Source organism: Moschus berezovskii, chromosome 6, assembly GCF_049115385.1.
Source record: "Moschus berezovskii isolate FMDL1 chromosome 6, NW_MosBer_1.0, whole genome shotgun sequence".
NCBI classification, from domain to species: domain Eukaryota; kingdom Metazoa; phylum Chordata; class Mammalia; order Artiodactyla; family Moschidae; genus Moschus; species Moschus berezovskii.
In genome coordinates, this window is record NC_142465.1 from 76,271,470 (window position 1) to 76,284,040 (window position 12,571).

Genomic DNA, 12,571 nt, shown 5'->3' on the forward strand with positions numbered 1-12,571 from the left:
GAATATGCCGGGTTCCACAGGCCCCCTTCTTGTTCCAACCAGCATACCCTGGCTGGTATGACACCTCACTAGATCAGATACAAGGGAAAAATGAGAAACATTTTTGCCTGCTTAGACTGTCCCCCCACCTGGAGACACCTATCAGTGTCTCCAAATAGGACTTGGAAGCTCAGTTGCCTAAGCTTGGGACTAAAAGCAGACTGTTGGAACCCTATTAACCATCTTGTGACCCAAGACTTGTGTTCTTTGCAAGGCATGCATGGGGCCATGGCCCTGCATTCCTTTGACCAGTTTAACAAGACCACTGACCATGACAGCAGGCATGTCATGGGCCCTTTCCAGCAGCCCAGAACTCTTCCATCCAACTTCTTCTGGCCACAGGATGGAGAGCTCCCCACATCATACCCTAAAAGACATTCACCTTTCCCACCCTCCAAATGGGAGGCTATCCCACATATTCCAAGCTAAACTCCAACCACTTCCCAGTGACAACCTTGAGCATATTCAAAAGTTTGAGTGCAAAGAAGATGCACAAGGAAACTGCCCTTTGATGATTAATGGAAACAAAATATGACTGCTTTTATTAAAATAAGAGTTGAAACCAAGTCCTGCACAGGGCTCACATGAAATAACATTCTACCTTAGAAACATCGTTTACCTTTGTTTCCAATTGCCAGCTCAAGTTGTCCCCTGATTTGCTGAAAATCCTCAGTGTCCCACGGAATGCTGTTTATCTTTGTCATTTACTCCACCACCTAAAATTTCACCTGGAGACCTGACTCTTTCCCTGGAAAGCCAGGTGTTCCCACAGGATGTCACAGCTCTTCCTTACAGCCTAGGTGGTCAGGGAGCAGCCCCCATGCCCACCTCCTCCATTCAAATGGACTGAGTACATGGACATCTGTATTTATTCCATACCACAAAAATCAAGAGTGAAAAAAGGTACTCACCATTGGCTTGTGATTGGGGAAAAATGTTTGCTCCACAAGCGGGAACTTCTCAGGACCCAGGGAATGGAAGATCTTAATGAGCTGAGAGAACTAGGACAGAATATGACAGAGCACTGGTCAACCACTGCTACCTGGTATAGCAAAATATCCCACTTGATTCTAGGCCTCAAACACCTATCTGCCCCAGTAGCTGCTCCCTGTCCACAGGATAAAGGCCAGAGTCCTTGGCTGGACATTCGTCCTCTCCAGTCTCCTCCATCAGCCATCTTACTCAGCAGCCCCGGGAACTCATTCTGTGCCCAGCACTGTGCTCGACAGCACACACAGCTCTATGTGTTCAGGGGCAACACACTGAACACGTGAGACCAGGTCTGGAGGAAAGACAGCCTGTGGGCAGATGGCTGAGATAATAACATCTTGCTGGAGGGAAGTGAGGGGCTTGTGGGACCTGGAAGAGGGACAGACAGGGGGTGAGCATGACTTCAGGAGCAGATGATATAAGAGAAGGAGGAAGGGCATTCCAGTGTGCAGTGAGACAGCTAGAGATGCTCAGTGGACAAAGAGCTGGGAATTCACCCATCAGGCAAAGGGAGCTGTCAGTGAACAAAAGCAGGGAAGAGCAAGGTAGACTCTGAGCAGAAAAAAGGAATCAGGTGTAGTTTAAGGCCTAATGTGGATGCCTAATGGCTGGAAGAGGAGCTAAGTCTTGTGCCAAATTGACTTTGGGGCAAACTCAATACTGAGAGCTCACACAGAAAGAACAGATAACTTAAGAACTCTCTGTATCATGCCAGCATTGGAAGATTCTTGGGCTGTAGCCTGCTGCTGTGGTGCAACATGCTGTCAGTTTAATAGGCTTGAGGGACCTCAGAAATATGAGAAATGATGGGAGGGTCCCTCATTCTACAGATAAGGAAATTGAAGTCCAGAGAAGGAGAGCAATTCCATAATCAAGTAAGAGTTTTGGAGAATGTCCAGCTTCACGACTTACTACTAGCAACATAAGTCTCAATTTCCTCTGCTGTCCAGTGGAGATATTAGAAATACCTACTCATTAGGGTGGTTTGAAGATTAAATACAATATGCATGTGAAGGGCTCAACACAGTGCAGTTAGTACTAATAAACTGTACTTGCTACCATCACCTAGTCTATGTGGGAAAACAAGGATGGTGAACTCATACTGCTGAGCACCCTTCCTGGGATGCTGCAGGCCTAAAAGCTTAGTCAGGAAAGGATGAGGAGACAAGGCCATAGTAAAAACGGTGAAAGACTATCCATATCTACTAAATGAATGCATACGTGCATTCAACAAATCTTGAGTGCTGCTCTGTAGAGACCTTGTTGTCACCATGCTCAGTGAAAGCAGTAGGGTACCCCTCTTACCACTGACATTATTATAACAGAACACTGTACCATAACATGCTATAAAATATCTGTTAGGTAATAACTACAAGAAGGGGTTTGGGATCCAAGTTGTTTATTCAGTTGCTTTAAATAAAAGACTCCCTTCATTACTGAGCCTCCCTGCTGGGGAATGGGTCCATTTCAGGGCCAGGAGGCCAGTCACCGCTTCCCCCTTCCTTCTGAGTCAGGCTGGCCCAGCACCTACCACCCAGGGCTTGCTGCAGAAATTGTAGACAGAGTAGAGGGAGTTGACGGCAGGCAGCCCTCCATACTGGAGGCCGATGACCAGGCTGCGGTAGTCTTCACCCAGGGCCATGCTGTAGGCGTGCTGGCGGACAAGAATGAAGTCCGGCTTGAAGGATCTGCCAAGAGAGGGACCAACAGCAGTGTTACACACTTGATGGGCTGACGGGACAATCAGGACACCAAGCCAAAGCCTGCTGGGGATAGCACCTCAGTTCAGAATGGGGGCAGGGTCGGGGAATGGGGATGAGAAAGACCAGATGCAAACACACAGCAACTGCAAAGTAAAAGGATGGAAAACAATTCACACTTTCTTTTATTTCTTTTTAAGGCTGTTTTCTAAATTTTTTATACTGAACAAGTATTTAATTTGCAAATGGAAAAAAAAAACCACATCAAACAATTCAGTGAACATACTGTGGTTTTACTAGGCACTTGGACTGCAAGGAGATCCAACCAGTCCATTCTAAAGGATATCAATCCTGGGTGTTCACTGGAAGGACTGATGCTAAAGCTGAAACTCCAATACTTTGGCCACCTCATGCAAAGAGTTGACTCACTGGAAAAGACTCTGATGCTGGGAAGGATTGGGGGCGAGAGGAGACGGGGATGACAGAGAATGAGATGGCTGGATGGCATCACCGACTCGATGGACATGAGTTTGAGTGAACTCCAGGAGTTGGTGATGGACAGGGAGGCCTGGCGTGCTGTGATTCATGGGGTCGCAAAGAGTCAGACACGACTGAGCAACTGAACTGAACTGAACTGATGGTGGATACACAAGTTACTGAATCCTCACTATTGCCCTGGGATGTGGGTGCTGCTGCCATCAATTCCATCTCACAGACGAGCACCCAGAGGCTCAGAAGACCAGGTCACTTGCTCACAAAGACACACTGCAGGTAAATGGCAGGGCCAGGGCTGTACAGCCTCAAGGGCCTGGATCACAATGATGGTGCAGCGCAGTTTCCCTCCAGTGCGTCTTCAATGCTTCTCGTCCCTTTCAAGTGGCAACCTCTGGAAAGCAGCAAGAGTAGTGATGCCATGGCTTGAGAACATGCCAGGCTCTGCCAGGTCCCTCTGGAGATAAGATCCTGACTGAAGCTCACAAGCAGACCGGGGTTAAGGTCAGGACTATTTCTCCATTTTATGGAGGGGAACACACTGCAAGTCAGAGATGTTGTGAACTTCCCCAAATCACAAAGCTGGGAAGCAGGAGAGCCACGTTTGAACACGGGTCATCTGACTCCAAGTCCACATGCTCTACCCTCCGTCACATGGCTCCAGGTAGATTCACACAGTGTTTCATTCACACTGCCAAGGATCCACCTGTTTCTGGATTCCTCACTTGTAAGTCCAGAGAAAATCAAGACTCCTAGTAGGCAGGTGGTTTACACTTAAAAATCAAGACTCCCAGTAGGTGGGTGTGATCTATCTGACTCATCCAGACACAGACACTTGGCGTCAAATAAACTGTAGTTCTTTAAAATAATTCTAATGTAAATTAAAATACCTCTCAAAGGGAAAAGACTTGCCCCAGGGAAGACACTTTTTGAATTGCTCTGAGCTTGGGCCTTATGGTGCCTGCCCCCAGGATCAGGGTCGTTACAAGAACATGTTGAAGGAATGAATGATGTACATAAATATCACATCCCATTCCCAAAGAAAAGGGCAAGGGTGTCCCTGGCTAAGCCGTAACTGATCCTGAAGGTGGCCATGTGGATGGTGATATATGAGTGTGGGTGCACGGAAGCAGTCAGCGATGTCACTGCGGTTAGGGCTGGGGTTGGCTAGAACCTTGGAGCCACTATGCCTACACTCCTGCTGGATTCTTAGAGATGAACTAGTCCCACCAGTGCATATTACAGATGGGGAAACTGAGCCCTATAGCCGGGCAGTGATGTGTCCCAGGTCACCCAGCAACACCACGGCACAGGAGGAGGTTGTGCCACGTCCCTTCTTTCCTCCTGCCTCCCCACCCTTTGCCCTGCACTCTGCAGTGTCTCACGGCAACAGACATGGAAGGAGGGGTGAAGGGGTGTGTCTGCCTCTAACAGGGATCCGATGACGAAAGGGAGCACTGACTCTGAAGCACTTTCTACTTTTATTGGATTTAAAAAATAATATATGCTCATCGTGCAAATAAAAAAATGAAAATCCCCAAACCATCCATGGGAAACAGAAAGAAACAAAATTACCTGCAATTCTCAACACAGAGAAAATTCTAATAACCTTTAGAATAATAAGCACATATTATTTGTGTTTTCTTATGTGTACATTATGACTCAATAATCTATTTTATGCATTTAATATGCATTCATACTCATAATTGATTTTGTTTTCTATTAATTATGATTTTGCTGTTTCCAACTCTTTGCGACCCCATGAATCACAGCACACCAGGCCTCCCTGTCCATCACCAACTCCCGGAGTTCACCCAAACTCATGTCCATCGAGTCGGTAATGCCATCCAGCCATCTCATTCTCTGTCATCCCCGTTTCCTCCCGCCCCCAATCCTTCCCAACATCAGAGTCTTTTCCAGTGAGTCAACTCTTTGCATGAGGTGGCCAAAGTATTGGAGTTTCAGCTTTAGCATCAGTCCTTCCAATGAACATTTGATAGTGCATTTTCCCTATCAAAATATCTTCAGGAGTATCATTTCTAATGGCATCCTGATAGTGCATGGAATGGATATACTATATTAAGCCAACCAATCCTCTATTATTATCAAGTAGCCTCTTTCCAATATTTCACACATGCACATCTTGGCATACAAATTAACCTCATTTAAAATTATTTCTTTAAGACATTGTCCAGAAGTGGAATCGTTGGGTTAAAGGGTATGAACTTTTGAAAAGCTACTCAGAAAACTAACCCTTTTTAAATGTGCACATCATCAGGGCACGTGAATGTGTCTGTCTGACTGCAGCCTCGCCAGTACAGCAGTTTTTACAAAATACGTCTTTCAGTTTGACAAACCATTTCCCTCTAAAGATACCCTGCATCCCATTTCTGTTTCAGCTTGCATTTTTATGATTTTAGTAAGACTAAATACTTTTAATAACCATAGAAGTCTGCTCACATTTTTCCTCACTGGGGAAAAAAAAATGGAGTCTCCCTGTTTCCTCATTGACATGAGCTCTGAGCTGGGATGGTGCCTTCATCTGTCATGTGTGGTAATGTTTTTTACTAGTTGATGGTCTTTATATTTATGACTGTGAATCTTAACAAAACATGTGAACACATTCTCCATTCCCCCGAGTCTTTCCCTTTTGATTTTGCTCTCGGCTTTGAAGCTCCGAGGGTCCTCTGGGGCCCCGGTTCTGACAGCATGACACACCCTCTTCCCTGCAGTGTAGTCTCCCTCGCAGACAACAGTGCTAGCGCACTTGGTGCCTCGCTCGGGGGACCCCACTCTGCTCTGGGAGGAAGTAAAAGTCTTGCGCTGGCCAGAATCCGATGGCTTGTCTCGGGATGCTCCAACTCTAGTCCTGGATATTATGGTGCTGTCTCTCTAGAGCACCTAGAACTCACCTCTAAACCAGATCTCTCTCATTCTTTGAAATAAGTAGTAGCAACCTCCGCTTTGTCTTCCAGGATTTGAGAATCTACCTCAAGCTTCCATATTCCAAGTGCTCTTTTAAAATTACACATTAGCTCCATGCTCAAAACCCTCAGAAGGCTTCCGTCTTCCTGATGACAAATCCTCACCTCCTTTAGGTGGCTACAAAGGCCCTACCTGTCTCTCCATTATCATTTCTACTTTCGTCCTCCCTCACCTCCACCAAGGGCTTCCCAAGTGGCACTAGTGGTAAAGAACCTGCCAGCCAATGCAGGAGATGTAAGAGTTGTGGGTTCGATCCCTGGGTCAGGAAGATCCCCTGGAGGAGGGCATGGCAACCCACTCCAGTATTCTTGCCTGGAGAAGCCCATGGACAGAGTAGCCTGGAGGCCTACAGTCCATAGGGTCATAAAGAGTCGGACGTGACTGACGTGACTTAGCAGCGGCAGTACCTCCACCGAATCCACACCGACAACTGCTCCTCCCTTTAATTTCTTTTCCTGGAGGCCCTTTTCCCAAATGGTGTGTGGCTGCCTCATTCTTGTCACTTATTGACTTAAATTCATTTTCTGAAGGACACCTGTCCCGTTAGCTCTATTGAAATTTTCCTCAACCCTCATATTGCCCTATTTTCTTCACAGCTCTTATGACAACTGTATTTCTCCAGTTTATATATTTAGTTGTTTATTGTCTGTCTCCCCCCTAAAGATGTCAGCTCAATGAGAACAGGGGACCAGCTCAGGTCCTTATCAGTATTTTTAAATGAATTAAGTTAATGAATGCACGAACACATGGAAAGAACACCTGGCTTGGATCCCTGGGTTGTGATGATCCCCTGGAGGAGGGCAAGGCACCCACTCCAGTGTTCTTGCCTGGAGAATTCAATGGACAGAGGAGCATGGCAAATACAGTCAACAGGGTCGCAAAGAATCGGACACAACTGAGTGACTAACACTAGTATTATGAAAGAATGCATGAATGCGAAGTAGAAAAAGTAACGATCTCTTTCCTTGTGATCCTAGAGAAGATAAGTAGGATTGATGGCCAAAGTAGCCAGGAAATTAACACGTGGCCCCTAATAACCAGCAGGCTGCCTTACAATGAGTCCTGTGTTCCTGGAGGTACGTTAGCATCACCAAGAAAGTTTTAACCGTAAGAAATGCAAGTTGGACCCCATGACTGCTTAAGATCCTCAGATACAATATGTGACAAATAAACACTCTGCACGAGTACTGTATCAGAGCAAACCAGGCATGTGTCACAGTTCAAATTCTGCCATTGGCTGCTGCACAGAATGCACAGTGTCTTCCACACAGCCTGGGATTTGCATGGAAGGTGAAAAATTAGAGACACCAGCATTCAGTTCCTCCCTCCACACCCAGCACCCAAGGTTCTCTGTCTAGTCAGGGAATAGCCACGTCCTGCATGTCACCCCACCTTCCAAGGATGTAGTCAGTAGTTTCAGGCCTGACACTGGGCCAAGCACCCCTGGAGAGGCTAGAAATCCTAAGAAGATTGGGACATCATTCCTGCTTTCACAAGACTCACAGTCCTAGAGGAGGTGGGTGCAATGCTAAAGGATAAGGATTTGCTAAAAGAACAAATGAAAAAGTGAGTGAGTGAAACAACAGAGGCAAATACAAAACACTAAGGTGGTCCAACTCTCCCTGGGGAGGGTGTGGACGAGTGTGTGCTGAGTGTGTGCCGGAGGGCTCAGGTCAAGAAAGAAAGGTAGGGGTTTGTCATGTGGATAGGGTTTTAAGGGTTCCCATGTGGAGGGAACAGCGCCTGCAACTGAATGCAGGGATCCCCAAGTGAGAAGATAGTGGTCTGTGCGGTTTTATCTGCTCAGTATACTTCTCTTTTGGGGGGAAATAGACTCCATGATCAGTCGCTCAGTCATATCTGACTTCACTTTCACTTTTCACTTTCATGCATTGGAGAAGGAAATGGCAACCCACTCCAGTGTTCTTGCCCGGAGAATGCGAGGGACGGGGCAGTCTGGTGGGCTGCCGTCTATGGGGTTGCAGAGAGTCGGACACGACTGAAGCGACTTAGCAGCAGCAGCAGCAGACTCCATGATAAAATTCTCTCCAATTAGAGAACTGCATTCCTCTGGGCAGTAACTGGTCTAAGGATTGCATTGCTGATGTCAAAAGGGTCGTCACAGTCCTCCTTAAGTGGCCAGCTAAGCTCAAGCGATACCTCCTGGGCTGACAGACAGCATCTTCCTGCTCCGTGAAAGGACCCCACCTGTAACAGGGAGACCAAGCCTGTCTGCCTCACTGAGCCCCTGAATCCTCCTGAGCCTGACACTGGAGCCATCCTTATCTTCTAAGTTACTTGCACTATTGGTGGTGGTTTAGTCACTAAGTTGTCTCCGACTCTTGCGACCTCATGTAGCCTGCCAGGCTCCTCTGTCCATAGGATTGTCTAGGCAAGAATACTGGAGTGGGTTGCCATTTCCTTCTCCAGGGTATCTTCCCGACCCAGGGATCGAACCCCAGTCTCCTGCATTGCAAGCAGATTCTTTACTGAGCTAAGAGGGGATCTTCCCACTTGAGCTATTAAGTATTCTATTTTGCCTACACTGGTTTAAATTGGGTCTGGTGCTCGCCCTCACTATTGCTCTGACTAGTACTGGGAGGAAGTGGCGAAGTCTGCAACTGGTTACATGGCAGAAGTATAAAGTCTGATGAGGTGGTGGCAAGAGATATGGTTGGGTAAACATTCCCAACAACTCTCATGAACCCCTTCCTACTCTTCTGCCTCCACAGGCCCTCTGGGCACATGCGCTGTGTCTTTCATGCCTGAGCAAGAAGGCCTCCTTCAGTCCCACACAAGCTGGCACATCCTGGCTAGAGGCTGTACCTGGGTTTTCTTACTCTTCAGACTTAAAGTGAGTTATGTTATATGAGTTTCTGATCCCAGGTCTTTCTCGGAAGTGGCATTCGACACTGGAGAGGAAATCAAGGAAACATACAATTAAATGGTAGAGACGGGACAGGTGATGCATTGCTGGGAGATTACCAGGTGCTCCAGGCAGTGTCAAGAAGTGGGAGCCAAAGGCTGAGTCACTTTTCATCACTGGAGAAGCATAGTAATTCCCTCAATATGCAGAAGCCTGCAGTGGCCATAAAAAATTTTGACTGGGCTTTGCCTGGGGCCTAAGTTAATATGGAGAAGCCTTGTTATTCTCAGCCACCTGACTGCTATTTTGTCACAGTCCCTTTGCTGAAACAGCCAGGCTGACTAAGGGACAGTGTTGCTAACTTTGGTCACACGTTGATCCATCAAAGCCAGATGTGACCCTAGCCATGCCTGGGAAGGCTCTGGACTTTTGATATCTGTGCCCACCAGCAGAGACTTCAGCTGTCCTTAGAACTTCTCCCACTTCTAACACTCCTTCCCCACCTCTGAAAATACCACCTCAGGTACCAAATCTGTGGGAAGGAAACCAAGAGAACTGAGCACACCAACCGTAACAGGTGTCCTGAGGAAAAGCAGAGTGGCATCCACCCTCCTGAAGGCTATGGACCACTATTGTGCAGCAAGGACAGAAGAGAGGGGCTGTGCATGCTAGGCAGATGTAGAGCCTTGAATGGGCCATATGGAAGGACTTCAGGAATTAGCGATGCTTCCTGCCAGCCCGAGGACTGCAAGAAATTAGTCCAGGCTGAAAAGAAACTAGGTGGTGGCTGACCAGGAATCTGGCGAGAAGCGGACAACAGGAGGCCGCAGTGGGGTCGGTGGGGCCCACACAGCAGCTGCCAGCCACACGGCGTGATGGCAGTGGGGGAGGGGCCTGGCAGGGTTTACACACAGCCAGGCTCTCTGGTGAGTCTCAGGGCTCTCTTTGTAAACTACTGATGCTGCTGCTGCTAAGTCGCTTCAGCCGTGTCCGACTCTGTGCGACCTCATAGACAGAAGCCCACCAGGCTCCCCCGTCCCTGGGATTCTCCAGGCAAGAACACTGGAGTGGGCTGCCATTTCCTGCTCCAATGCATGAAAGTGAAAAGTAAAAGTGAAGTTGCTCAGTCGTGTCCGACTCGTAGCGACCCCATGGACTGCAGCCCACCAGGCTTCTCTGTCCATGGGATTTTCCAGGCAAGAGTACTGGAGTGGGGTGCCATTGCCTTCTCCACAGACACGAGTTGCTGGAGGAAGGAGGCTTCCTCATCTCCCTTCTAAGCCTCAGAATCTCGGTCTCTTTATCTCAGTCTCTTCTCCCTTTCATTTCAGAGAAGCTCTTGTGACTCCACCCTTCCGTTCCGTTCCGTTCCATCACTCAGTCGTGTCCGACTCTATGCGACCCCGTGGACTGCAGCCTACCAGGCTTCTCCGTCCATGGGATTCTCCAGGCAAGAATACTGGAGTGGGTTACCGTTTCCTTCTCCAGGGGATCTTCCCGACCCAGGGATCGAACCCGGGTCTCCCGCATTGGAGGCAGACGCTTTAACCTTTGAGCCACCAGGGAAGCCCATGCTCCATCCTTTTTCTCCATCACCCTGGGGATCCCACATGTTATGGGTTGAATTGTGGGCCCCCAAAAGATACATCGAAGTCCTGAGCCCTGTTCCTGGCTGTGTGACCTGATTTGGAAACAGGTCTTAACAGATTTAATCAAGTTAAGGTGCGGTCATACTGGCGTAGAGTGCCTAACCCAGTGCCTGGATCTTTATAAGAGAAGGTCAATCTGGATGCAGACAGAGAGAGAAAGAGTGTGTTCCATGTGACGATGGAACCAAAGATTAGCGCGATGAGTCGACACATCAAGGAATGTCAAGGATTGCTGGCAACCACAAAAAATGAGGGAGACAGGAATGGATCCTCAGCTAGATCCTTGAGAGGGAGCATGGCCCTGCTGACAACTTGATCGCAGACTTCCTGCCTCCAGAACCATGAGAGAATAAACTTCTGTTGTGTAAGCTGCCCAGCCTCTGGCACTTAGTTATAGCAGCCTCAGGAAACAAATACTCTGCACACCCGCAATATTTCCTCTTTCTAGCAGCTTCCTGGCTTTCTTCTTGTGCATATCCATCCACAGCCCCCTCTTCACTTCCCAAAACAACAACTCTGACTCCAACAATAAGAAAACCTTTGCTTCAAGGTTGAAAATGAATGACAGTGAAGTAATGTTTACGTAACTTTATGTAAAAGAGTTAACAAATCAACACAAAGATAAGTGTATGGAGATTTGCTTGGAAGGATGTTCACCAAAAGCGCTAAGCTGGCTATCTCTGAAGGGTGGAGTGGGAAATGGGGCAGTTTACATTCTCTTCAGACATTTTTGTACTATCTGTATTAAAAAAAAAAAAAAGAGTACAAAGCATTTTTACAACTACGGAAAAACAATGAGGTTTATCTTCATTTTGGAAAAAAATGACAAATGTAACAATGCTGTAACATCATGGAAAATGCTTATGGGACCATTTCATGTGACATAAAACAATAGAAAAGAGAATATGTGTTATGAGTTCAGCACCATAAACATGATAAGACAGGAAGGGCAGATGGAACACTGCTCATCCGTTAATGTGGTGAGGCTACAGGTAATTTTGTTTTGATAATTTCCATTTTTGTTATACTGTGGTTTGGGCATTAACCAAAATTTTGGTTGGTATAAACAAGTAACTGAAGGTAAAAACGATCCCCTGCTCTCAGGCTGGCGGCCATGACTAGCTCCTCCTCCACTCTCTCCCATTGCTCCAATATGTGCCTACAGCCCCAGTTCCCACAGACCCATCTCCACCACCCTCTGCATCCGGCTGCCAGTCCCCTTTCTACCTTAGTGAACTCGCACTGAGGTCATTCCTAAAAGCCAAACTCCAAGAGCAAATGCATTCTGCTATGCCCTCCATGTCCCTGATTTCTGATAACAGCTAATGTTCAGTGAGCCTCTATTCTAAGCCCTCCGTATATCTTCACTCATTCAAGCCTGACTCATTTAAGGAGCTGTTATTTTCATCTCCATTTTCCAGATAAGAAAACTGAGGCACAGAATGGTAAAGGAACTTGCCGAGGTTCCACAGCTGTTGTTGGTGGAATCATGAGTCAAACCTGGAAGCTGTTGGCTCTGGAGAAGGGTTTCCCACTCTCTGCACTATTGACCTTGGACCTGGATGATTCTTCGTTGTGGAAGACTGTCGTATGCATTGTAGGGTGTTGGGACCATCCCTGGCCTCTACCTAATAGATGCAATAGCACCCCCAGGCCCAGCTGTGACAACTAGAAATGTCTCTAGACAATGCCAAGAGTTCTCTGGGGGCAAATTCACCCTGGTCCTATGCAGCGTGATTACCATCCGCCCTGCACTGAAGACAGTCTCCCCTCGCTTCCCAGCTGTTCCCTCCCGGCTCCTCACTGTGTCTTCTCCCCTGATTGGCTCTTCTCCAAGGCTCAAGGTTGGT

At 47.5% G+C, this 12,571-nt stretch overlaps 1 protein-coding gene across 1 annotated transcript in view; it reads right to left on the reverse strand.

The window, feature by feature from the left end:
- SYN3 (synapsin III) overlaps window positions 1-12,571 on the reverse strand; it is a 446,058-nt gene that overhangs the window by 320,537 nt on the left and 112,950 nt on the right. Inside the window, exons 4-5 of the mRNA XM_055394942.2 lie at window positions 2,561-2,717; window positions 951-1,040 (exon numbers count right to left, since the gene is read on the reverse strand). Coding sequence (XP_055250917.1) covers window positions 951-1,040; window positions 2,561-2,717 — 247 coding nt within the window. The remainder of the gene's footprint in view (window positions 1-950; window positions 1,041-2,560; window positions 2,718-12,571) is intronic.